The sequence below is a fragment of the Anser anser genome, assembly GCF_964211835.1.
Source record: "Anser anser genome assembly, chromosome: 9".
Classification (NCBI taxonomy): domain Eukaryota; kingdom Metazoa; phylum Chordata; class Aves; order Anseriformes; family Anatidae; genus Anser; species Anser anser.
Window position 1 is genome coordinate 28,115,971 of NC_139729.1, and position 23,749 is coordinate 28,139,719.

Below are 23,749 nucleotides of genomic sequence, written 5' to 3' on the forward strand. Positions count from 1 at the left end.
ATATTTGATCAAGGAAAATCAGTATAGCAGATCCTGTTGTATTTCCCCAAGGAACTGTTGATTTTAAACTAATTCACAGTTCCTCTTCCACTTTTCATGCTGTTTAACGTATATTATTAGATCAGCTGCCTTCCTGTGTTTATTTATTGGTCAGGGAAGGCGTTCGGTTATTGCACAACCTGTGCTCGAGGGCATCTTTAGGTGCTGGTGAAGCACAAACCAGCTGGAGGGCAGACTGCTTGCCCTGCAGGAAAGGGGACTGGCGTGCTGCAGCACCAGCTGACGCCACCTCTGACCACACTGCCTCTGCTGCTGTTGCTCAACCACACTGGAAGCTATGAAAGATGACAAAGAATGGAAAAGGAAGAATTAGCTGGAGCGACTGCTTGATATTCTTCAGAGGTAAAAGGCATGGACGAGCAGGCTGACTCAGTACATCCACAGGTAAAATCTCAGACTATCACCTGACTGTCTCCATCAGCGATTTTAGTAGAACAAAGCTGTCTGGAGTAGGCTTTCATACATTGAAATCATTTTTAGTATTTTTTTTCCTTCATGTCAACCATATTTAGCCTTCCAAATACTCTGCATCAGTCCTCAAGTTCTATCTTCAGCCCGTTCTGAGCTGTTCAGAGAAGCAGGTCGGTCTGCCTCAGTTTAATGTAACACCTAAATAAACCCTACGCGTAAAACAAATGCCTTTCTTTTTTCTGTATTTGATTTAAACAGAATTTTAGTCTGCTACACATTCTTCCTGGTAAGCCATCTTTATGTTTGCCCAGACCAGATGCATGAATAGTGTTTTGTGCTTTTCAGGCAGTTCTTCAAGGACAGCAATTTTTTTTTTCCTAACAATTTAATGTTACTGAGGTGTTAGCTATTGACTGGATGCTATTTCCTTTTTACAATTCTGACACATTTCTGCAGGCCAGAGAAGACTTATGTTAAGCTGTCCCTCTATAAAGCTCTGTGCAGCTCTCACTATTACCTTCTGAAACACAAAAGGTTCCCAGCAATATTTTCTTACATCTCTACCCTGAAGCTGTTAAAACGGGCTTGTCTGACATTTTCTTTTTAACTTATACTCCCAGCAACAAGTAAATCATGCTTCAGAATACTAGAATTGAACACCAGAATTATAAATGCTTCCGCTTCTTAATTACATGAGTCTCAAAGGGAAAAATAAAATATTTTGACCCCCAAAGATTGACATAAAATATGTACGAAAGCCTGAAAGCAGCAGCCATCACAAGTCACATACGCGTTGGAAAGGAGTATTCAGTAATGTAACTAAACACAAACACCTCTCCCTCAACCTGGGTATCACCTAAGGGAAGGAAAATGCAACCACGCGGGCCAGCCCCTCCAGCACGCCGCTGGGCTGGCTCTGCCGGTGCCCACAGGCAGGCAGGGGCTGCCAGGCGAGCTGCATCTGCCTGCCCAGGGTCTCGGTGAAGCACATGCTAAGCAAAGAGGTCTGACCCCAACGCATCCTTTTTTTTTTTTTCCTGTTCTTTAAGCCTCTGGTCAGCCATCCAAAACAAGAGCTGGGGCTACGACAGTGTCCCGTGACAAAACCACAGCGAAGTTTGACAAGGACAAAGAACTGACGTGTTGCATGCTGTGGAGTTTTTTGTTTGATTGTTTGTTGTATGACCGGTCACTCGCAACTTCTAAATGTTCACGCAGCATTTCAATGCATCCAAGTTTTGGTTCCAGACCGTCACCATCATAAAAAATCCTGGGAGATGCAATTCCTGCTTTTAGCCATCCTAATTTGGAGTCGTAGACAAGCTGAGGTTGAAAGGAACCTCTGCGTATCACCTGGGCCAACCTTCTGTCTTGTAGACCTGCATCTGAACTGAGCTCAGCAGAAGTCCACCTTCAGAGAAAGCACAGATTTGATATTCTTCTAAGCCAATGATCTTGAGCTACTAAGAATGATTTTTTTTTTGTCATGAAACAAATTGATTTGCAATTGATTCCCAGTGCTTTGTATATTGCTTTATCTGTGACTACTATGTTCCTGAGTTTCAATAAATTTCTATATTTCTTAAACTAATCTTAGTCCTAAATAGTTTTGAATTTGACCATGAGTCAGAATTTCATGGTGAATTGCACACAAATCAACAATACATGTCATTACACAAATAGTTTAAGCCATAATGTCCCTCTTTTTGTCTGAAGAAGAAATCACAGTCATAAACCAGAGTTTAATTCAACATGGATTATTCTCAGTAATATTATAATTATTTACAATAATATTCACAGTAAGCTTAATCGAATTTTCCTTTACATGTGAATGAACAGTCACTCCAGCAACAGGCACCACTTGTGTAAAACCTCTCTCTTGCATGTATATTTAAGGATTATTTATATTACCAAGTTAAAGAGCCATAACAAATTAGAATCTTTCTCAGTAGGATTTTAAGTGAACACCATTTAAATTAAATGACACTAGAAAAAGAAGTTCAGCACAGTTTTGTCCTAATTATACTTTGAAATTCTTCTGACAAGAAGAGACGTTCTAGCTTGATGAGAGTCAGTAATACAAACTTTCTCTTTGGAATGTTTCTTAGTAACCTATGAATAAAAAAAAAAAATGTGCAACTATGGTTGTGAGACTTTAGAGGAAGTATAAGATATTTTCACATAAATCTCAAGCTGCTTAAAAAACAGTTTCAATGAAACAAACAAACAAAAAAAGACTTGGTTAGAGATAGCCTATTAGAAACACTGGGGTTTAGTATTTTTTTAATCCCAAACAGACAAAATCTCTATTTAGACATTCTTTAACAAAACTATATTTTAATTTGAAAAATGAGAAGTGCTAAAAATATTTTCAGTTTTAATATCATAAAAAAACTAAGAAGTTTTCACAAACTGTTATCTTTGACAAAGAATAGCCATCTATGCATGCATTATTCTCCATGGGATCCCTGTTATACCGAAGCAGGAATCTGAATAAAGGAAAATGTGCTTCATTATACATTGAGCCAGGATATTAGCAAGCTAGTACAGCCTGCTGCCGTATATACTTTGTTTTTGCAGGAACTTCAGTTGTTTATTTTACGATATGATTAGCTTTTATTAAATTTAAAGTGAAAGATTTTTCCATAAAGCTGTAAGCATAATAAACCAACATCTCTGAGCTTTTTTTTGGCATTCATAGTGCATTTTGAAATAGTATTATTGTCTAGAGACTTTTATAACCTTTAAAACACTGTAGAAACAATCAAACATGTCTTTCTTAAAATAAAATATTTCTTGCTACATTCAGCTGCAAGACTGCTGAGGTCTCAATTTTCAAGACCATGAGTTTTGCTTTAAGCAATAATTAAAACCTAAACCAAAAATGAGAGAGCCTGTGCTTGCTGATTGCTGCTTTCTATCTCATTTGTTCCCCTTTTGTTTTTCCAATTGTTTAAGGTTATTTTACAAGAAACCAGAAGCAGTTGATCTGTAGCAGCACAGTATGGTCCACTCACGTCACTGAAATGGGGTCACGAAAACGCTCCTACAGGAGTGGCTGTACAAACGTGCCTACCCGTGGCCTCCCGAGCACTTCAGCCATGTCTACATATGGTAACACGCTACAAAAGCAAAATCTAAAAAGCTTTCTTTTAAATTAGACTCATACCCAACAGTAAGATTCTGTAAAATACTAGTAATGAAAAGGCTTATTGTTATGAAATAATAAGTAACTATAATTTGGTCCTGAAAGATGACTTCATGTTAAACTTCCTTCGAAAACAGTGGTGGTCTGCAGAAAGGTTTTATTTGAGCTTGAGATGGTGGTGCAAAACACAATTGCAGATTAAGAGAAAAAAATATTACAGAAGGAAAAAAAAACAACACAGTATTTTCCTCAGTAAACAAAACCCAAATATTTTGTAAAGTGTTTTGTCACGAAATACTTAACATTTAAAAATATTAATGTAGCCTGGATCAAAAGGTTGTTCCCTCCTTCCTTCAAACTAAGCATAAGAAAGTTAAAGTCCTGGCTCTACAGAAATCAGCAGGAACAATTTTGTTACTACTGATTTCATAGCTACTAGGATTTTATAGTAAACAGCCTAACACATAGGCCTCTGCCACCAAAATCAGGAAAGCAAAAAAGCCAAAAAACCCACCCTGCAGCCCTTCCCCCCTGCCTAGCTCCCAGCAGCTCAGCTGGGACAGCGCTGCTCCTGTGACACCACAGAAAGCTGCCAGTTTTTCTCCCCCGAAATTCCCATTCACCTGTTTAGGCAACTTCTGATGAAAACCTTTGTGGTTTAGTCCTCCCTCCACGCAACGCCACGGCAGAGCTCGCGGGGGGCGGCAGCAGCAGAACGCAGCCCCCCAGCGCCCCGCAGCGCGTCCACGCGTCTCGACCCGCTGCGAGCGCTGCTGGGGACAGCCGGTGCCCGTGGATCCCACCGGGGTCTGTTTAAAGAGATGCACGGCAAGTTGTTGCAAAGGTGGTTTGTTTTAGGCATGTGCGGAAAGCAGGCTGAAAATGCTAGCCTACATTCTGTAGACTTGAGAAAATGGGTTACGTAGGATTTAAATGCATTTTCAATGAAATACATTTTTAATGAAAAAAAAAAAAAAGATGCTTTATGAGCACATATTTGTTATTTAGCTTACCTTATTTAACTTACACTGCATGCAATTTTAAAAAGCACTCCAACCCAAGCACTCTGGAAACACCTCTTCTTGTCAAGTTGTAGCTCAAGAATATATTGTCAGAAATTCATGAGGTTATTTCTTTATGAATCTCGCAGGGAGAAGATGAGAACCAGGCCCTGAGCTGCCCTCGCTGCTTCCTCATTTCCTGCTCGTGTGCTAGAGCGTGGGCAGATCCCTTCACCCGTGACTAAGGGGGCCTTCACGGGACGTGGCATTCCCAGTGCCTTCGGGATCTTAACAGCACGCCTCCTGTTTTCTAACATATTGTATGCCATTATCCCTTCTCATAATAAGAGGCTTTGGATTTACCTACTGACACATAAAATTGCAGGCATTTGATACAACCTACATCAAGCACTAAGCACCACTGAACGTTCTTACTTGCTGTTGAGACAGAGGCTTGTTGAGATCTAAATGGGGTTTCTTTGTAACCAGGCTCAGCAGGACATCACCGCGGCGCTGGCACACTACCTTAACAGTGATTTAAAATAGGAAGTCATAGACTGAGATTCCTTGTGGTCCAGCAGGGACTGGAAACATATTTACGAAGCACAGTCTAGTATGGCAGTGGGCTAAAATGTTTATTTAAAGGATTTCTTTATCTGGGGTGCAGAAACTGAGTATCTCAAAATATGTGGTTCTGTCTTGGCTTTTCAAACTATGGATCAAAAAGTTACGTGCAGAACAAGTGGCAGATAATCTGGTGTTGAATTCAGGAGCAGCTTAAGAAAAATGCTGTTTTTGATCAAGGCACAAGAATCAGCTTCCCAGGTCTGATAAACAGACCCTAAGGACTGACTACCCTACGTAGCATTAGGCATTTGGTATTTTTTAACATCTTGTCAGTTTAGGTCCTGAGCTGATACACTGCCTAACGATAAGAAATTAAACTTTGTGTATTTAAAAGAGTATTTTTTATTTTTCATTAATGTGACTACCAGCCATCTAGAAATCTCCTCGGGGGAAGTCTATAAGAAGAAAATTAAGGTATTAAAACTGCCAAAACCTAGACATTGTCAAAGTAACGTAATGAGGTGTATTCCACAGATCCATATGGTGGAAAACATTAATCCTCTACTGTCATTCCTTTAAAAAGGATCGTTTTTTTCTCCATGAAGCCTGACGCGTCACACTTACAGCCTCTAAGTTCCTTTGCCAGATCCCTGTCCTGCGGTACAGGCACGGTGTGGATATTCCTCCCCGTGCTCCAGAGCTCACAGACCTTGGATGGAAGTCCTCAGCCTCGTGGCGTGGTGTCCTACACCCCGGAATGATAAAACACCGTTGTAAGGAACGCTATCGCAAGGTGAGGTAATGTGTTTACCACTCCCGGAAGGAAGGCATTCCTGTTTGTGTCTGAAGTGTAGTGGAAACACCACCATTTGTGCATGGAAAAATTATCTAGGGCAAGCGCCGCAGGCAGAGCTGGCGGGAGGCAGACCCGCACGCGCCGGGGTCCAGCCCCTGCCCGCTGGAGCAGCGGCCCCTGCACCACCCCGCGGGACTTCTGCTGCAGCAACGGCCAGAGGAACCAGCCAGAACCTGCGCTTACGGAGAAACTCTTGACCACAACAGAGGGAGGCCGGCGAGAGGATTTGCTTGCGACTGCCTTGCTCGGTGGGTTGCTCAGCGGCAATTTATAGCATCTGTGGTCTGCCAGAGCTCGTAGCTTGCAGAGCGTGCTTGGGGCTAGGCTGTGAGTAAGACAGAGGGTGTGGGGGAGGCTTCCTGCCTTTGAACGCAGCTGATGGACTGCGGAGCCAAAAGGGTGGGGAGGGCTGAGCTAGGCACAAGTCCAGGAACTGGAGAAGTTGGAGAAAGCATTGGTGGTAAACAGAAGAGTTGGTTGTACGTTTATCCTTCTTTCTTTTCAGTAGAAAAATAGGAGACAATGGGGAGAAACCACGATTATTTACTGAGGTGGTCGTGGAATACGGCTCTGTCAATGGAGGAGAAAACATCAGCTGGATGCAGAAGCTGTGGGACGTGTTAGCCATGAAAGGATACCTAGTAGAAGTTATTTATGTGTGAAATGAGCTTAGACAGATCTCACAAAGGAAATATCAGAGGATTAAAATGTGTCTAGAAAATAAATGACAGAAGAGTTAAGACGGGACAGAGGAGGGGATGAAGATGCTGCACAAAATCCTCAGGAACTGCAGGTGCGTCTTAAGAAGAGATGTCATCTACAAAAACATAGCCACAAGGAAAAAGTAGCATTAATTCTGACCATGAGCAGATTGCGTATTAAAATTAGAAGTTAAGATAAAACAAATAAGCAAACTTATAATATGCAAATGTCCGTAATTACATACTTCATAAGGTAAATTTTTTAAGAATTGAAAGGGAGTAGTGAGTGAACTCAGCAGGTAAGGGAGCCGCATGTGGAAGAAATGCCACATTTATTATATTCTAGTCTAAGTTTCAAAAAAATATTTCAAAATTTTCTTCCCCAAAAGTGAGGAGAAAGCTGCTGAGGAGAGCTCCAGAGCCTGGCTGACCAGCACGGAGATGGATGCTTAGGAGAAAGGAAAGAGCTGTGCAGAAAGCTACGAGTGTGGTTCCAGAGGCACGGGTGTTCGCTAAGAAAACGTTTGTCACCAGGCTCTGCCCATTTTCTAAACCATCTTAGTCCAGCACCAGTGCTGATGAACTGTAGCTGTGGTGTGTTCTTATATGCACTGCCTGGGAATTTTCAAATGGGCCATCCACGTGGTAACACACAGACAAGAAATCTGTTTTCTCAGAGATGCTGGGAGACACTAGGATAGACTAAGACTTTTCAGAAAAGTTATATTCTGTCTAGAAAAGTTAGTTTTCTGTCTAGCTTAAAAACAAGCTGTACAATACAGCGTGCACAATGTGTATTACAATACACATTATACCAACGTGTGTCCTACCACACTGAAACATCAAGCTGCCATTGTTTTCAGTAGCTTGCATAAGATTACCATCTTTGTGCCTATAAACAATGCACAACTAATGGGCAAAATACATTTTTACTGTAAAAACAGTGAAGATCTGGCTGCTTACTTTACATCCTGTAATTTATTTAAATACTGGAATGAGAGCTTTCAATGAAATATTCTTTACATGAACCTGGGAAATATCAGTCTTTCAAGTATGTTTTCTTCTACAAAATTCATTAGCACGGAGCTGGGGCCCAATCCTGCTGCAGTCAGTGACAAATTTTCCATTTGGATCTTAGTATCACATTAGAATACTTTGGGTGCAATCATTTTATTTCCACTGGCAGACACATGTCTGTTTTATATAACATTAAAAATAAAGCTGCCAGAAAGCATACTGATTAGAAAAGGCAAAAATAAACAGCAGCCATTATCCAAAATAAGGCCACAAAACCAAAAACTCGTGCCTCTCTCTTCCCTGCTGCTGCCAGCCTGCCAGCAACTTCCAAAGGCAAATGTGGGCACTGCGATCTCGCTCTTCTGTTCTCAGAGCAACTAATGCATCTAAAGGTAAACCATGGCTAAATACACTGTTCAGCACAAAGCGCTTTGTTAAAACCAAGTGAAATTTCCTTGTGGTCTTATGATCTCCACAGCTACAAACAAGGAGATGGCGGTTTGTTTGAGAAGCAGATGATACAAGTGAAAAGGAAGAAATCAACATTTCTCCCCCCGTCCCTCATTTGTTGGTCTCTAGCATACCTATACCTAAAGGAGAATCAGAGCAACAAAATGCAACAGAAATATTCTGTTGTTTTACTTGTCTTTCTAGAATCGCACAGCAAAAACAGAATTATCTGCCTTGGTGTGATAAGATCCATAAATATAATTATCACTTGTTGTTAGCTCTTCCAGGACTTCTTCAGCGTTGTCTAGTTTATGAGATTCCTGATTAACATGACTGGAAAAAAATTTTTTTTCAAAGGACAGAGCTTTCCCCAATTCTGATTCTGTTAAGTTTGATGAGGAGAATTTTGAAAATCCTGCATCCAGCATAGAAGCACACCTGTGCTTCCTGACAGTACACCAGAGGTGCTTTGCTCACCGTAATTTCCTACAGAACATTGGCAGTGTAACTGTGAAAAGAACAAGCAGAGATTTTTAAAAGGGGGGCGGAGGGAGGGGAATCCCTGCAGATATTGAAATTGCAATATGTGGACAACCTCATATTAAAACCAAGAACTGAATATCAACCAAGTCACGTTTTTTGATTAAGTATGGTTGGAGATATACAGCCTTATTCTGGCTTGATAGCTAATTACATTCTCCAAACAGTCTAATAAAACAAAGCATGCAGCCAAATGGGGTCTCTAATTAGCGAGCAGTCATTGGCTTCCTATACTCCCTTGAACAAAAACAAAAAAGAAAATCCAGCAATGCTGCCCTGCAATACTAGTACAAAGAGGAAAATTGTATTGAATTGTACATCTATTTTACCTGTTTTTCTATGATTTAAATTTAAAAAAAAAAAAAAAAAGAAGAAAAATAGAGGAACACACATGTCCTTTCTATCTCCAGAGAGCAGCTGGCATCCTAGCACTTCAGGTGCCATATTGCATGATGTGAAATGACATGAAACCAATTTATGTCACCTAAATGACTTGCCATTGACAGTACGTATCGGAAAGCACGTATTTATAGCTGGGACAAGTACATTCAGATTAATTAGCAGCTTTCTCCCCAAATGAAAAAGCAGCAGCATTTCAGACAGTCCATGTTATTTGTGAACTTCCAGGAAGACTGAATTTAACAGCACTGTGAGAACAAAAGATCCACTTAAAAGAAGAAGGTATTGAGAGGACCTATATAAGGAATTAAAATTTTTAGGGCAGGTTTAGAAGTTACAAAAAGGAATCTCTCACTTTCTCAGATATACCGAGAAATGATCTAACTCACCCATTTCGTAGCAAACATTTTATGTATTGTTAAAGATGAAGTTTTTGAGAAAATAAAGAAAGAAAGAAATAGTTCAGACAATGGACCTGTGCTATAACAAAAATGTGTATTATTGTTGGTTGTGTTATTTCTGTAAGTATTTCTTTGTTTTAGCCTTTTAACTTACAGTTCCCACCCTTCTTGGTTCAGCTAATGATGTCACGATGAACAATTCTGATCTATTTATTAATTATGAATCAACAAACTGTAGTCAAACTGATATGAAAGACCCCATGAACAATCTTATACATAAGTATACCTTTCATAGGCATGTCTTTAGCTTGTGAAAGAAGCTGACACATGAAGCTCAGGGGGGAGTTCTGCAACCAAAATGAAGCATGAGTCCAATTTTAAGGAATACGAGGTGACAGATGGTATGCTTCCTATTCTAACTTTACTTCTAATTTGTTGGAAATTATGAAAAAATAAAAGAGGTGCCATGAGCCAAGCAAACCAGATTTAAAAAAAAAGAAAAAATTTTTAAATTAGATGTGTCAAAATGCATTTGTTCTTTTTTAAAAGCTGCAGACTGTTTCTTCTCCCTAAACCAGCTTTGAGAAATAATTGTAAATTTAACAAGTGTCTCAGTGTCAGCAGATACACTTTTTCTTTTTCTTCTCCCATCAATCTTCCTCCACAAAATTATTTCCATAAGCATCAGCCCGTCTCTGTGATGAGTTAGCAGTATGGGAGCTCTCCTTCTTCCCAGCGCCGTCCCGTGAAAGCAGCAGCAGCAAGAAGCGGGGCGCTCTGCCCGCAGGCGCTTGTACCAACCCGCCACCCAGGGCATTTGGGCAACAAGATGATGAGTATTAAAGAAGCACAAGAATTTGGCCACTAAAAAAGAGAGGACCATGATGGTTCCTGTACACTGCAAACAGTTTAAACAATGCTATTCTTTTCTTCTAAAGGACAGGCTCCAGTAGAAGCGGAGCATCCCGCGTGCCCATCCCGTGGCCGATAGCTCGGGCCAGAGCGGGCTGCGTGGCGAGCTGGGCACCTGCCTGCAGGGAAAGTGCCCATTCACCAGGGCTGGCAGAAAGCACCATCTGTACACTGAAATTTATACCTAGGGTGAACTATTCGCAGATATATCCAGGCTGCAAATCGCTCGCACTAGGCCACTCACGGAGACGCACAGCTCATGCAGCACCTTTGAGCAGTTCAACTGCAACAAAACAATACAGCAACTTAGGCTTCTTTTGGGACTGAGGACTACCTCCCTGTCTGATTATCAGACTTCTAGCTATACAGAATGGGTTGAAAGAACAGGTCTTGGTTCTAAATGAGGAGGAGTCCATTCCAAAACAGTCTTATTCCAAGGCACAGCACTGCGGAGGCTGGAGCTGAGCAGCTGGCGGTGCGGGACTCGCGTATTTTCAGAGCTGTAACCTAAATTACGTCTCCAAACTACCCTGTTCATTATTGCCTTTCTGTGCTCGTTACTTGCATTGCTTGATAATTACAGGTCGTGTATCATTACCAGAATTCATCAGCAGCGATCTGCTGCTGCCTGTATCGGGGCCTATAGCTACAGCGTCTATTAACCCTTCCATCCCTGCTGCCGGCTTGGTGGACTGCCAGCCATTACTCATCGTCAGGCAATACACATAAAAACTGAATTGTCCATTTTGTTTATTTGCCTCCTCACCAGCTGTATTAAAGCAGTTTATAGAATATTTTTTTAAAAAGAGACGAAATATTATGTATTCTGCTATTTAACACACAATGCCTGTTCTTATTTTTGAATGAAGATGATCATGATCCTTATTCTTTGAAAACTCCTCCAAGAAATAAATGTTAAGTCTTTCTAATTATCTTTTTTCTCTGATTGTTTCATCAGAAGAAAAAGATTTCCTTCAGAGAAGAGAAAAGACTCTTTGTTGCAAGTTTTTTTTTTTAACTATACATTTGTTGTAATATACGTGAACAAAAACAATTTGAAAATCATGAAGAATTCCAGCACCCATCCACTAACTGCAGTTCTCTCTGAACTCACACTCACCAGAGAACAGGTACGTAGGTTAACGAACATAGCAGCAGTTACCTGTTATCATTACATGTACAACAGGTTTTTGCACAGGAACTGTATTAAAAAAATAATTTCAGCTTTTGAGATGAATTCTTTCACCTCTACATGAATATTTCATAGTATTTAACCAAAGCCCCAAAAGAAAAGAAATGAAAACGGATAGACAAGATCCATTTCTTGTGCAATTAGGCTGGAACTTATGGTGCTAGAAAGAATGATCTAATATTTTTAACTAGAGGGTATTGAGTTTGTGTCAACAGTTCTCCATCTCGAATCATTACACCCATGAAATAAAGTTGCATACACATCTAAAGTTCAAATATTACTCATCTGGTAAAAATAATAAATTTAATTGGAAGTGAGTTAAAATCAATAGGTTTAAGACTGAAAACAACTATGTAAAACAAATTAAACACCATGACAATCTGACCAACTTCTAATTGGGATTCTGTGGTTCAACAGCTTCACAGCTTACATTGTGAAGAAGCTGATCAGTATAGATCAATCTTTGTGTCGGGCTTCTCACTCACATCACTGTAACTGGAATGTACAAGGGCTGGAAAGGAGAGGGGCTATCGGAGAACAGGGAGAGACAATTTCTGGATGTATTTAAATACAAAAATTCTTTCTACTGTTCATGCCCAGTGAAAAACAGAAATGATGGAAGTCAGAAAAACTATCTGTATCAACAGAGGCAGGTTCTTCCTCTTTCTGCAGAAAATCTAGTGACCCAAAGAACACATTCACACAATTCCCAGGGCTGGGACTGTCCATCCAGCTAGAGACAACGTGCACACTCTTTTGGATAAAAAGATTTTTCACTCACCATGGAGAGAACTGTAGGTCATGTTACAGTGAGAATGAGGCAATAGAGTGGTTTGGGCAATACAACATGTGTTTTCTATTTGTTTCATTTCAGGGATTTGTGAGATATCTTTGCATAAGATATACAAATCACTGTGTAAAACACAGACCTTTAAGATTTTCTTTATTAGTTTATTTTAAGAGAATGTATTTAAAATGCTGTTACCAATAGTGATATAAAGATTTCAGCTTTAAGACAGCTGTTCTGAGATGGAACTGGAAGCAATGCAGCCCTTCACTTGCATGGAAATATCATAAATGTTTCTTTTCTTAAGCAAGAAGGCACTAATGAGAAAAAGACAAAGTATTAAATGTTGTTTAAAGTCGCATTAAGTTCCTTATCCAAGGAATTCTGTGGGGTTCCATGGTGGCACACCCCACAGATTTCCCAGAAATTTTCAGGCCAGTACCATCCATTTAAAAGTTACCAAGCCTAGGAAAAAAGAAGTTGTTCGCAGCAGTACTTACTGAGGTGCTGGCTGGCGCGTTCCTGGATCATCAAAATGCTCAGCTGTAGTGTTGGTTTCCTTCCACCCCCAGCGAGCTCATGGAAAGTTAAGCAATAACGTCAGGAGGAACAAAGCTTCATTAACACAGAAATATTTAAAAGCCAAGCGTAAGACGGGCCCTAAGACAGACACAGCCTGCTCACCTGGGACTGCAGATAAAGATGTGTCCCAGCCCAACAGCCCGCTGAGCAGTGGACAAGTACTTCAAGCTTTGTAAGAATGTGTGTATAAAGTTTTGGCATTGTTTGCATGGTGATGTATACTTCTAAGAGCCAGGAACATAACCATAAATCCTTTGTCTCATTTTCAGTAACAGGCTTTCAAACTCTTCACTCAGGATGAAAAAAATAATAATACAAATACGTCACCTCCAGCCTAAATATGGAGAGAAGCCTGTTGGAGAAATTTGCACTCTGTTGTTATATTTGGAGAGTACTTTTGCATTAGATGACAGCGGGGCCCGGAAAATAATTGCCCAGTCCTGGTTCGTTGATATTTGATCATTTTCTGCTTGGAAAGACGAGCAAAAAAATACTCCCTCCCGACATTCAATTAAGAGAGCTATTTGGTGTCAAAGAGCTGAGGGAATTTAGTGGGACCAGTTATTGCTTCTTTATGCATAATTCTGAATTTGCTGCTCTAATGAGCCTTTCTCTATTTCCTTGGTGATTGTCACTCATCTTGGTGAAAATGACTTGGCCTGACAAATCCTGTTAAGCCTCAGAAATTAAATGAGATCTGAAAATGCTTGAGTACACATCCATAGCTTCACATACTGTTCTGATCAGCACTGTTAGTTAAGCAAACTTGGAGGAAAGCCAATAAACCTAGAGCTATCAAACAGGATCGCCAGAAGCAATTAACTGGGGCTGAGAATAACTGGTGCTCCCCACTCCTTAGGATCAAGCCCAAAAGAGAGAGAATAGAAACAATTAGCAAAGATCTGAGATAATTACTTGGATCCATCCAGGTCTGTTCGGCGTGGAATATACAGTTTCCCCCACAATGCCAGAGCGCGAGAAGCTGCTGGAAGAAGCCAAGTTACCCTCCAGCGGTACAGGCAGCGACAAACAGGCTGCTTAGGTTCCTTAGCTCTACCCTACCAAATCCTTTTCAACAGAGGCTGGCAGCAGAATTGGTGTCCCATCTTCCACTAACCAGCTGCAAGAAGAAAAGAAAAAAAGTAGTATTTAGGAAAAAAAAATGGTCTGGGTGGACTGTGGGATTGTCCTGACTGTGACAAATAAGGCAGGAAAAGTTGGAGTTGGGGGGACGTTTGGACAAGCCTTTGGATTCCAGACCTTCTTTCAGACCCCCCCCCCCCAAATGAAACCATACTTTCACATATTTAAATCAAAAGATCTCTTACTAGTAGACAAAAAGTTGTAAAGACATCCATGAACGTACCTAGAGGAAAAAAAATGTGATTTTTTTTGAGCGCTTTTAGGGGATTTTGTATTCCATACTGAAGAGTTCATACTGAACTGTACATTTACAGAAACATAATATATAATTGTTTGAATAATGACTGCATTTTTCCACATCACTCCTACAAGAAAAGAAAAAGAGAACACATGACGAGGCTGCTTCTTCAGCTGCTGACAGTAGTAATCAGATGATCTTACACGGTTCATTCATTGCTCAAGTACCAGTTGCACAACACTAAGCACAGCCTTAACATTAAGTTTTGCTTGTGGATGGCCCGCTTTCTGACTTGTATGAGCATATGTCCTTCCCCAGAACTTGATTTCAGCCCGAGGTAAGCTGTCAGATGACAGAGGACCAGTTTTATGAGATTCACAAGAGCAGCTCTATGTGACCACGTCTGACAACAGCCAGATTGTATCAGGCAAACTAAAAAAGGCACACAAAGTTAACAGAATTCCCCTTTGTCTGCACAAACGCAATCTAGCTTAGACAAACAGAAATGGAAATATTCCCAAACCAGCCTTGCTCCCTTCCCCTCCAAAAGATAACTCCCCAAGAACAATATGGTTTAACAACAGCAATCCTGTTTGCTACCAGAACAACCCACTTCACATAAACAACACACTTACTTTGACAGCATATGCTATACATTCAGTGCACTTTTATATATTTGTGTATTTCTTATGTTATTTCTTTATCTTACTCAAGATGTCTGGATCCAGCCACAGCGACCTGTTCAGCAAACACCTTGGTGACCTAGCAGACACCACGCAACTCAGGCAGATACCCCGCAAAAATCCTTCCTGCAGCCATGCATATTTAGAAAAAAAAAAAAAGGGATTAAAAAGCTTACAAGGGTTGTGAATGCAGCTGCTGACAGGAGACACAGATGTTGCAGCAGCAAGGCAATGGCTTTCAAGGAGCCAGTATCTCAGCTGTTTTCTCGAGGAGGAGGAAGTCAAGGTGCGAATGCAGACCTCATTTTCCCGGCTGCTGTGCATGCACTCGGTAACTGCACAAGCTCTGAGCGCTGCGGGAAGCTGAACAGCTGAGAGCAGCCACCAGCAAGGACTCTAGCACAGTGTGACTGGCACAGGCACTGGTGCAATGGGTGCCCACCCTCAGCTGCCGCCTGCCGTGCCGCTGCCTGCCTTCCCAGCCACAGGCTGCAGGCCCACGGCCACGTCTCTGCGGCACGGCCCTGTGGGCCACGGCTGGCACGTCGGGCAGCCGGCCGGCTTCGGCTGCGTTTCAGCGAGACCCTGCTGCCTGTCTGTGGGCAGTAACACCGTGAGGACGGCCTTCGGCACGGGGCACGCACAGCCCGCTTCTCAGTGCTTGCGCGCCTTTGTGCTTCGTCCCGCACAGCGCTCATCGCACGTGCGTAAGGCCGAAAACACACGTGTGGGCCTGAAACACAGACCGGGCCATGCCAGATGCAGGGCATCGCCCAGGCAAAACAACCAGCACACAGACAGCACACGGCAGCAGAGGGGGACCTCTGACAAAGTCCAGCGACAGCCTGTTCATTCCTTGCAGTTTTAGCAATAAACTGGAAAAGAAGCCAAAGCAAACCCTCAGGAGTCGCCTTTTCATCACGCCTGTTTTGTGAAAGCAGCGTGTGCGTCTCCTGGAACACGGGAGCCTCGCTCTTCCCTGAGGCTGATGTGCCGAACGCGACATGAAGCCACCCTTCCAGCCTCGGCCTAAGTCCCACGTTTCTGACACCCCCGTAGCAGCAAGCGAAGTGCAAGAGCCGCAGCGCGGGCGGCAGGAGAGGAAGTCTCGAGCAGATCCACCCTTCCTTCCTGGCCGGGTCCCAGCCCCGGGCAGGGGCAGCGCCCGGCCGGCCGACACAGGCGTCCTGCAGCTGCGTGCAGCATCTCTCGAGTAACACCAGTATTTCACACAATCCCTGAAAAGCTACCTTCGCTGTATGTCAAAGCCTGAGAGAACACATTGTAGGAAGAAAAAGAAATTGTTCTTTTTTTTTTTTTAAATCACATTTTGTAATTCTGAACTTTACAATCACCTTAAGGAAACTAAAGAGGCCTAAATTTATACAAACCTTGCTTGGGCCCATGAAGCCCATTATTTATTTTATTTATTTGCAAAGAACAACCAACCCCTGAAACCACAAAACTGCTCTCTGAATGTTGCAGCATACCGAAAGCTGGAAATAGTAAAGCTGACATGGCAAATGCTGGAAGTTAGGACAACATCTGGTCCCTGTGAAACAGGGGGAGGTTTCCCTGAAAAGAACCCAGATCCACACTTTCAACTTCATAATCTTTTAACTAGTTTTTTCCATTACAAAGATGGACAATGAGGCAGCACAAAGCCCCTGCACAGTGCTACCTCTAAAAAATAAATAAATAAATAAAAACCTCCTTCAACATAGTTAACAGTGACCAAGACTTTTTTTCTTCAAAATTAGTATTGCTTTTTTAAAGCAACACAACACAACCAAAGCCCAAAACAAGCCACCAAACCCAGTCCCCCCGAACGCCAAGCCCAGAAGCAGCTTCCCCACGCCCTGGCTGAGCACCGTTTGTGCGTTTCCCTTGGCAGCCCCGCTCAGACAGGACTTACTCTCCCTGGCCTGTGCTCGCAGCTACCTCTGCTCAGCCCCGCTAAGCAGAGCGGCATTTGCACAAAGCGGCCAGGAAGCGTTTGTTCTTTCTGCCAGTAACCAAAGCCCCCCCCAGTCGCGCTGCACGGCAGAGCACGCAGCTCGGCCACCAGGCTGAGCTGGATCATTAAATACAGCTTGGTGCTCTTTAACCCAGCGGGGCTGTTGGCAGAAAAGGAAACAAGGGGCTCTGCACACGCTGCAGACTGCCAGGGTTTTCATCCCAACTCTTTAAAACTTCTCGCTGCTGTACGATGGTATCATTTAAGATCTATTTTTATTCAAATCCCTGATGAGCCTGGTGCAGGTCTATAAAGACCGATTCGGCGTTCTGTAGCTCAGCGGGAGTATTGCAGGCAAGAGAAACCAGGCTGTGAGGGTATATGTTTCTTGGCAGCCTTCTCCGCTCCTATTAGTATTTACAGGCAGACTGGGAAGCTGCACCATCTTCCTCTAACAGCTTTTTCCAGGCTGATTCACTACCCAGTCCGGAAAGCAAATCTCTGCGAGCTGCCACATTCAGACGTGCTCCGCGCTCACCCACCTGCCAGGCACCCAGGCAGGCACGGACAGAGCACCAGCAACGCCTCCTGAGGATCTGGGGTGGTTGGCAACAGGAGGGGAAGGGAAGCCAGCTTTTTGTCCCCATTTACCCTGGTCCAGCCTAACCAGCAGCTGGGATGGTTCAAACCACACCACGAGTCAGCGAAGTGCGAGCAGCAATGCCATGCTGCCAGCTCACCCTGCCCCTGCAGCATCCCGCTGATGCCACGATGTCCTCCTGGGACTAAGGAGGAACGTCGGCTGCTGATGGAAGCAAGCCTCCCTCCCCTGCGCCAGCACCGGCAGCCCGGCAGAGGAACGGTGTGAGGAGCGTGCTGCTACACCTCACGTGCCGTTTTAGTGGGAAGGTATTCCTACAGCCACTAAGATGAAACCATGGGAAACATCTATGGAAACTACTCTGCTAGAAAGCAGAAGGCCTTCCAGCAACAGGATACTCGAGGACGGCAGATGATTTCTCTGTCCCTACCCAAGACAAAGTCTTCCATTGCCAGACGAACTGCTCACAGGACTGCAGGAATTATTTTTAGTTCTGTCACAACCAAAGTCTACTCACGTCTTCTTTCTTATTAGAAGGAATAAAATACATTACTTCAACTCCACATCCTAGAGTTTCCCATGTCTTTTGAGCCTCACGGCAGGTGTCAGTCATAGCTGTATCTGCAGAGAAGCAAGCAGCACAGGTCTCCTTGTTATGTCCTGAAGCTCCCCGTCTATGCTACACCTGCCCCAGCCCCAGCAGAAAGGCATCGCAGCACCACCCACATGGTCGTTGCATGTAGAAGGTACAACAGGTATTTCAGTTGTAGGGACTGCATTTAGGAGAAGAGCTGCCCTTGCCCACCTGATTTTAGACTTTAGTTTAGACTTTAAGTCAAATTAAAAAAAAAAATGGGGAGAAGAGGGCTGGTAATAAAAATATTTACCTTGTAATATTTTGATCACTTGAGATTTGGAAGACATGAAACAAATTAACGTGAGTGTTTGTTTGGGAACAAATTGCAGTGGTAACGCATCCCTTTGGGGGTGGGGAGGAACATTCCCAGGAACTGCCATCTTTGCCTCATCTTTCCTGTGTGCAAACTTCAAATTATGTGATAGAGATGCAGCTCTGTAGAGCAAACTTAACAAGCAAAGCATTAAGCCAGCTTCAACAGACCAGAAACCAGTCTCTGTCTTAAGAGTCAGAGCCCAGATGCAAGCCAGCATATGCCTATGTACAAAATGTCTCAGCTCAGCTCAGCACACAACCTGCAGTTTGAGGTGGTTCTGCCTACAATAAGTTAAGATGATCTCTTGAGGTCCCTTCCAACCCCTACAATTCTGTGATTCTGTGAAAAACGAACACCATGAAACAAGCAGCAAAGAAAACCTTTAGAAAGACAGCACTTCTCATAAACATCCATATGAAAAACCTGGTGAGACAAAAAAAAATATCTTTTTTGTTATTAATTGATTATTTACCATAGTCAGGATCACCTAGCATTGTGCGATAGGAGCATATGAATTAAATTTCTGCTGCATAGCGCTCTAAATAGAATGTGCATATATAGTTATGCATATGAAGCAGCAATTTCTGGTTTATTATGCAGAGCTCCCAGATGACTGCCAAGTCACCAGAAATATAGTATATATTATATGGGCGCAATCTGAACAAAGAATCTATAAACATTCACTTTATGCAAACCTTATTCGTCCATGCAGTATGTCTTCTAAAAAATCAAACTCCTTCCTGTTTTCTATCAAAGGAAGACTGTCACCAGCAGAAATAATAAATCATATTGCTGCCTCATGCAGAGGAAACCACAGTGTGACTGAAATGGCACCAGAGTAGGCTGGTTTTATCATACCAGCTCTTGAGTTACTTCCAAAGTCAAATCATGGCTGATTAAAAAAATACAGTATTGTAAGTGAATTTTAACAGTTCGTCTCAAAACCAGGAAAAGAATGAGTTTGATAAGACGCAATAAGCATGATTTTAATTTCTATTTGACAGAGGAAAAAGTGATTATAATGTCAAACATTCAGACACCATTAAGATATATTTCTAAAAATCAAATACATAAAAAGGAAAACTATTCTTTTGGAAAGAAATCTTCCTGTGGAAATAAGACCCAAATATTCACACAACCAGTTCTGAATGACAGCATCTGACAGGTGACATCAAACTAGAATTTTGGATTGTCATTTAGCGAAAAAGAAGGAAAAAACAACAGCACGTTATGGAAACCACAAAAACCATTAAAACCTTTGCTAATACTGAATTCATGGGAAAGGACTCAGATTTCCTAAAATTATCACAATGTTGTGTTGGAAGAAATTATCTGCTTCTCTACTGGTAGTTAAATCAAGAAATAACAAAAAAATTCAAACTACATGGAAGTAGAAGTTCCAATCTAAGGTTGCTCAGAAAAAAAAAAAAGTTCATTAGAGAGAAAAATATGAGAAATATTTTGATTTTTGTTGTAGCAGTTTCAGACTGAAATTTAGATCAATTTTGAAATTGAAAATATGATGTCTTAAAGCAAAATATTTTTAGCACTTCCTAGATGAAACTTGGTTTTGAAAATACAAAACAAAGCACTTTTGATCGCTTACCCAGCATCCTCCCAACCCCATGCAAAAAACCGTGTATATTCAGCTCAGGTTGAGGAACAGCTTCAGTCCCTTTTCACTGCTGTATTCAAAAGAGAAGTTAAAAGAAGAACCTCCCTCGTACCACGTCTCCTGTGGTTACTGCAAAACCTGGTCCAGTGCAGCCAGATTTGCACAGCGCATCCCAGCTCTGCCCCCACGCGCGCTGCCTGCCAGCTGCACAGGTTTTCGGTGTGTTGCGGAACACGAACCGCAGCGGGAGAATCTGGGACCTCCTTCCCCTGCGCTCTGTGCCAGCGTGAGAGGGGCTGAGCTCACCACCGCCATTTGAAATGCCGCATGAAGAGGTATTACGGCATTTACAGCTGGCTGGAGTGCGAGTGACAACATTACTGACAGAAAAGTGAATTGTTAAGCTCTCTGAAAAACCCACAGTACGTCATAAACGGATGCCCTCACCTGCACACATCCTCTCTCACCTGGCACACGGCCCCCACCCCACGCTTACCCATTTACACAAGCAATCACCATTCTCTGGTAAGCTTATTTCCTTCCTACATGTTTTTTTTCACTCTATTACAGTTAGCTCCAAGCAGTTTATCACCTTCGTAATTAGGGGGAAATCCTCAAAATGCAGTGCCAGGATCAGGACAGACGGGTGCCCCGAGGAAACGGCTGAGGATCGGTCGGACGTGAGCAGCGTGCTGCCTCCCCTGGGAGAGGTCAGCGGCTTCAGCGGCGCTGGGTGGCTGCTGTGAACACCAGGGTGTTCAGAGGCAACCAGAGCCTTCATCAGACACCCAAAACCGCACTTACCCCATCCAGGGAGCGGAGGCCTGAGCTGTGTAAAAGCAGTGCCCTGAGCCGTGCTGCCCACCCAGCACTCCTGCAGTCTCCTCTGCTCTGCAAGGGGACAAGGATTTATTTTATTTTATTTTGGTGACGAGAACTGCCGGAAAGACTCCTCAGTAACGAGGACTGTCTCCCCTTTTGCCATCTCTGTGCTCTAGACCAAACCTCCTTCCCTTCCTCCTGCACTTTCCTGCTGTTCTCCTACAGAAGCAGCTCTTCATTCCTGCCAGCTTCCCCCTGCCCTGCGCACTCCTGCTCACACCTGAATTAGCACAGCTCCTGCTGCCAAGGGAAGCACAGAGCATCCAGGGTGAACTGCAGTTAAAAGATTCCCTGTATTAATTTGCAAGCTAGCTGTAATCACTAATACTTTGACTATTTATCTACGCTATGCAAGGATAAACCAGCCTTTCCCTTGCCTTTTCATTTTTTTAGGGAAGCAAACCCTTTTTCAATATTCCCTAGCATCCTTCATTGCGCTAGCTGTAAATAATGCAGCGTGGCAGGAAAAGAGCCCTCCTGCCCAGCAATGAAATCTTCTGCAGCCCTAAGCAGCCAGCGGAGGAACGGGACGGCGCTCACGAGCCGGGCTGGGCAGAGCAGCAGCCTCGGCGCCACAGCACGGAGACCCCAGCACGACCTGGGGAGAGAGCGGGTCTGAGGCCAAAAAGGAGCGCGGGTGGCTTGGAATGCCATTGACACTGGTGCCATGAAGAAAAGAGACTCCGTTTTCACCAACCTTCTCTCACATCCCTTATTTGCATTTTCCAATGCCGCCTGGCTGATACAATATGGAAACGGTTTGACCAAGTGATGTATCTGCGGGTTTCTATGGTGATCAGCACATAAATTGCCTGCCCAGCCGTGTGTGAAAGGAACCATCAGTTTCAGAAACTGCAAACGTCGTGCGGAGAGAAAACGGCCCCCTGAAGGAGGCTGTCGGAGCACGGCGCCGCACGGCGCAAAGCCCAGCACCACCTGGGCGAGCAGACATTGGTGTGGAAATGTGGGAACAGCACAGTTGGCAGGAGCTCAGGAGGACAAAAAAATATTAAAAATAGTACTAGTGATCACTAAATAACTACAAAGTTATCGCTATTATACTATGTAACATCCATGCTGTAAGGATGGACATTTGGAGCATGTTTCGCGTGTCTTAGGAGAACTCCATAGAGTAGTAAGTAAATGGCAAACAAGGATCTTATACTATGAAATGTGATGAGGAAATTTTTAAAGGACTCAGAAATGATGCTTCTGTGAGATTATTAGCACCATTAAGAAAAGGAAACATGGGACAGAAAATGATATTAAGAGATCTGAAGCCAATAAAACGTGGCCTGGAGACACAGTGACATTCCTGTACTGAAGCTCATGCTTTCTTTAACTTCATGAAGTATATGGGGCTAAGATTCTGCCAATTTCTTTAATTAGACAAATACCCTAAAAATAAAGAGAACAGTTGGAGTGGAGCAGAAAGGGCTGGTTTATGCTGGTTTCTTAATTTCCTTTAATTTTTGTCCTGGCGTTACTCCCAGAACAAGTATGTTTGACAAAAGTAAATTATGGTCAAATACACGATTAAAGTAAACACCAAGAATATACCATAAATAGGAACTTCCTTCAAGATTTGAATCATCTATGTGGGGAGTCCCTCCACTGGTTCCCCATCAGTCAATCAACTGACGAATTCCAGTTCCATCCAAAACCAAATTACGATCTAGGGACGAGCATCTTATTTGTAGCACTCAAAGTCGGCATCCAAATACTGCACAGAAAGCTTTCATGATCTACCCAGAAACCTCAAAGAATGGTTTTATGAGTGGATGGAGAAAGACCCCATGCATCATCTTCCTATTGAAAAAGCTCGTTCCAGTTCAGAAAACAAAATTTCCCATGAACAAGCTCCTGTCACCAGCAGAACGAGCAGGGCAGCCCCACGGCGGGCAGATGCTGCAGCCCCAAGGTCCAGCCGGACACAGAGGAGGACAGGCAAGCTGGCAGGTGACGCTGCTGCTCTGCGGGCAACATCTGGATTTTGGTCAGACATGGAAAGCAAACACTTTGAAATATGCATATTCGATGTAGAAAGTCATGATTTCAGACTAATATATATATATAGATACATGTACTAATTTGTTGGCACACCAGTGGAACAACACATGCACTATTTCTGCTTAGATGGCATGAAGTATTAAAATACCGTATCTGAAATTTCACAGTGAAATTCCAGAAACTTCCTGAGCACAAAATATTTTCCGCTCCATTATGTGAAAACTAAGTGTAAAGAAAAAAAATTGAGGTTTCATACCACACCGTTTTTGACATAACATCCGTTTCCATTTCTGAACTTCCCCCACCTCCTCTTCCCATGCTCCTTGCCCTGACTTGCCCCCCAGGCAGGGAACTGCGTTACCCCCAGTGAGCGCTGCAGACAGGTCAGGCTGCACCAGCTGAGCTGGAAGGCCACGTCTGTCGAGAGCAGACAAGGAAAGAATGAATTGGCATTTCTATAACGACACCCACAAACAAACAAACAAATCAGAAAAACAACTTAATACATACACCTATCAATGAACACCTGTGTAGACAGCTGTTATTATGAAGACCTATTTAAGGAAATTAAAGCTGGATTTTTTTTCCCTTAAAATAAATGAGTTATTCATATTACTGAAGCATTAAGCATGTAATAGTTGAT

General features: G+C 42.8%; 1 protein-coding gene across 1 annotated transcript; it reads right to left on the reverse strand.

The window, feature by feature from the left end:
* Positions 1-1,914: 1,914 nt before the first annotated feature.
* Positions 1,915-17,016, reverse strand: LOC310904013 (uncharacterized protein). The gene is made up of 8 exons (XM_083848162.1): positions 17,004-17,016; positions 14,391-14,532; positions 14,087-14,144; positions 13,940-14,006; positions 12,943-13,018; positions 5,812-5,932; positions 4,243-4,428; positions 1,915-2,583 (listed from the first exon to the last, which is right to left on the reverse strand). Exons 2-8 carry the CDS (start codon positions 14,525-14,527, stop codon positions 2,488-2,490), a joined length of 741 nt encoding a protein of 246 aa, XP_083704288.1. The 5' UTR covers positions 14,528-14,532; positions 17,004-17,016; the 3' UTR covers positions 1,915-2,487.
* Positions 17,017-23,749: the final 6,733 nt, after the last annotated feature.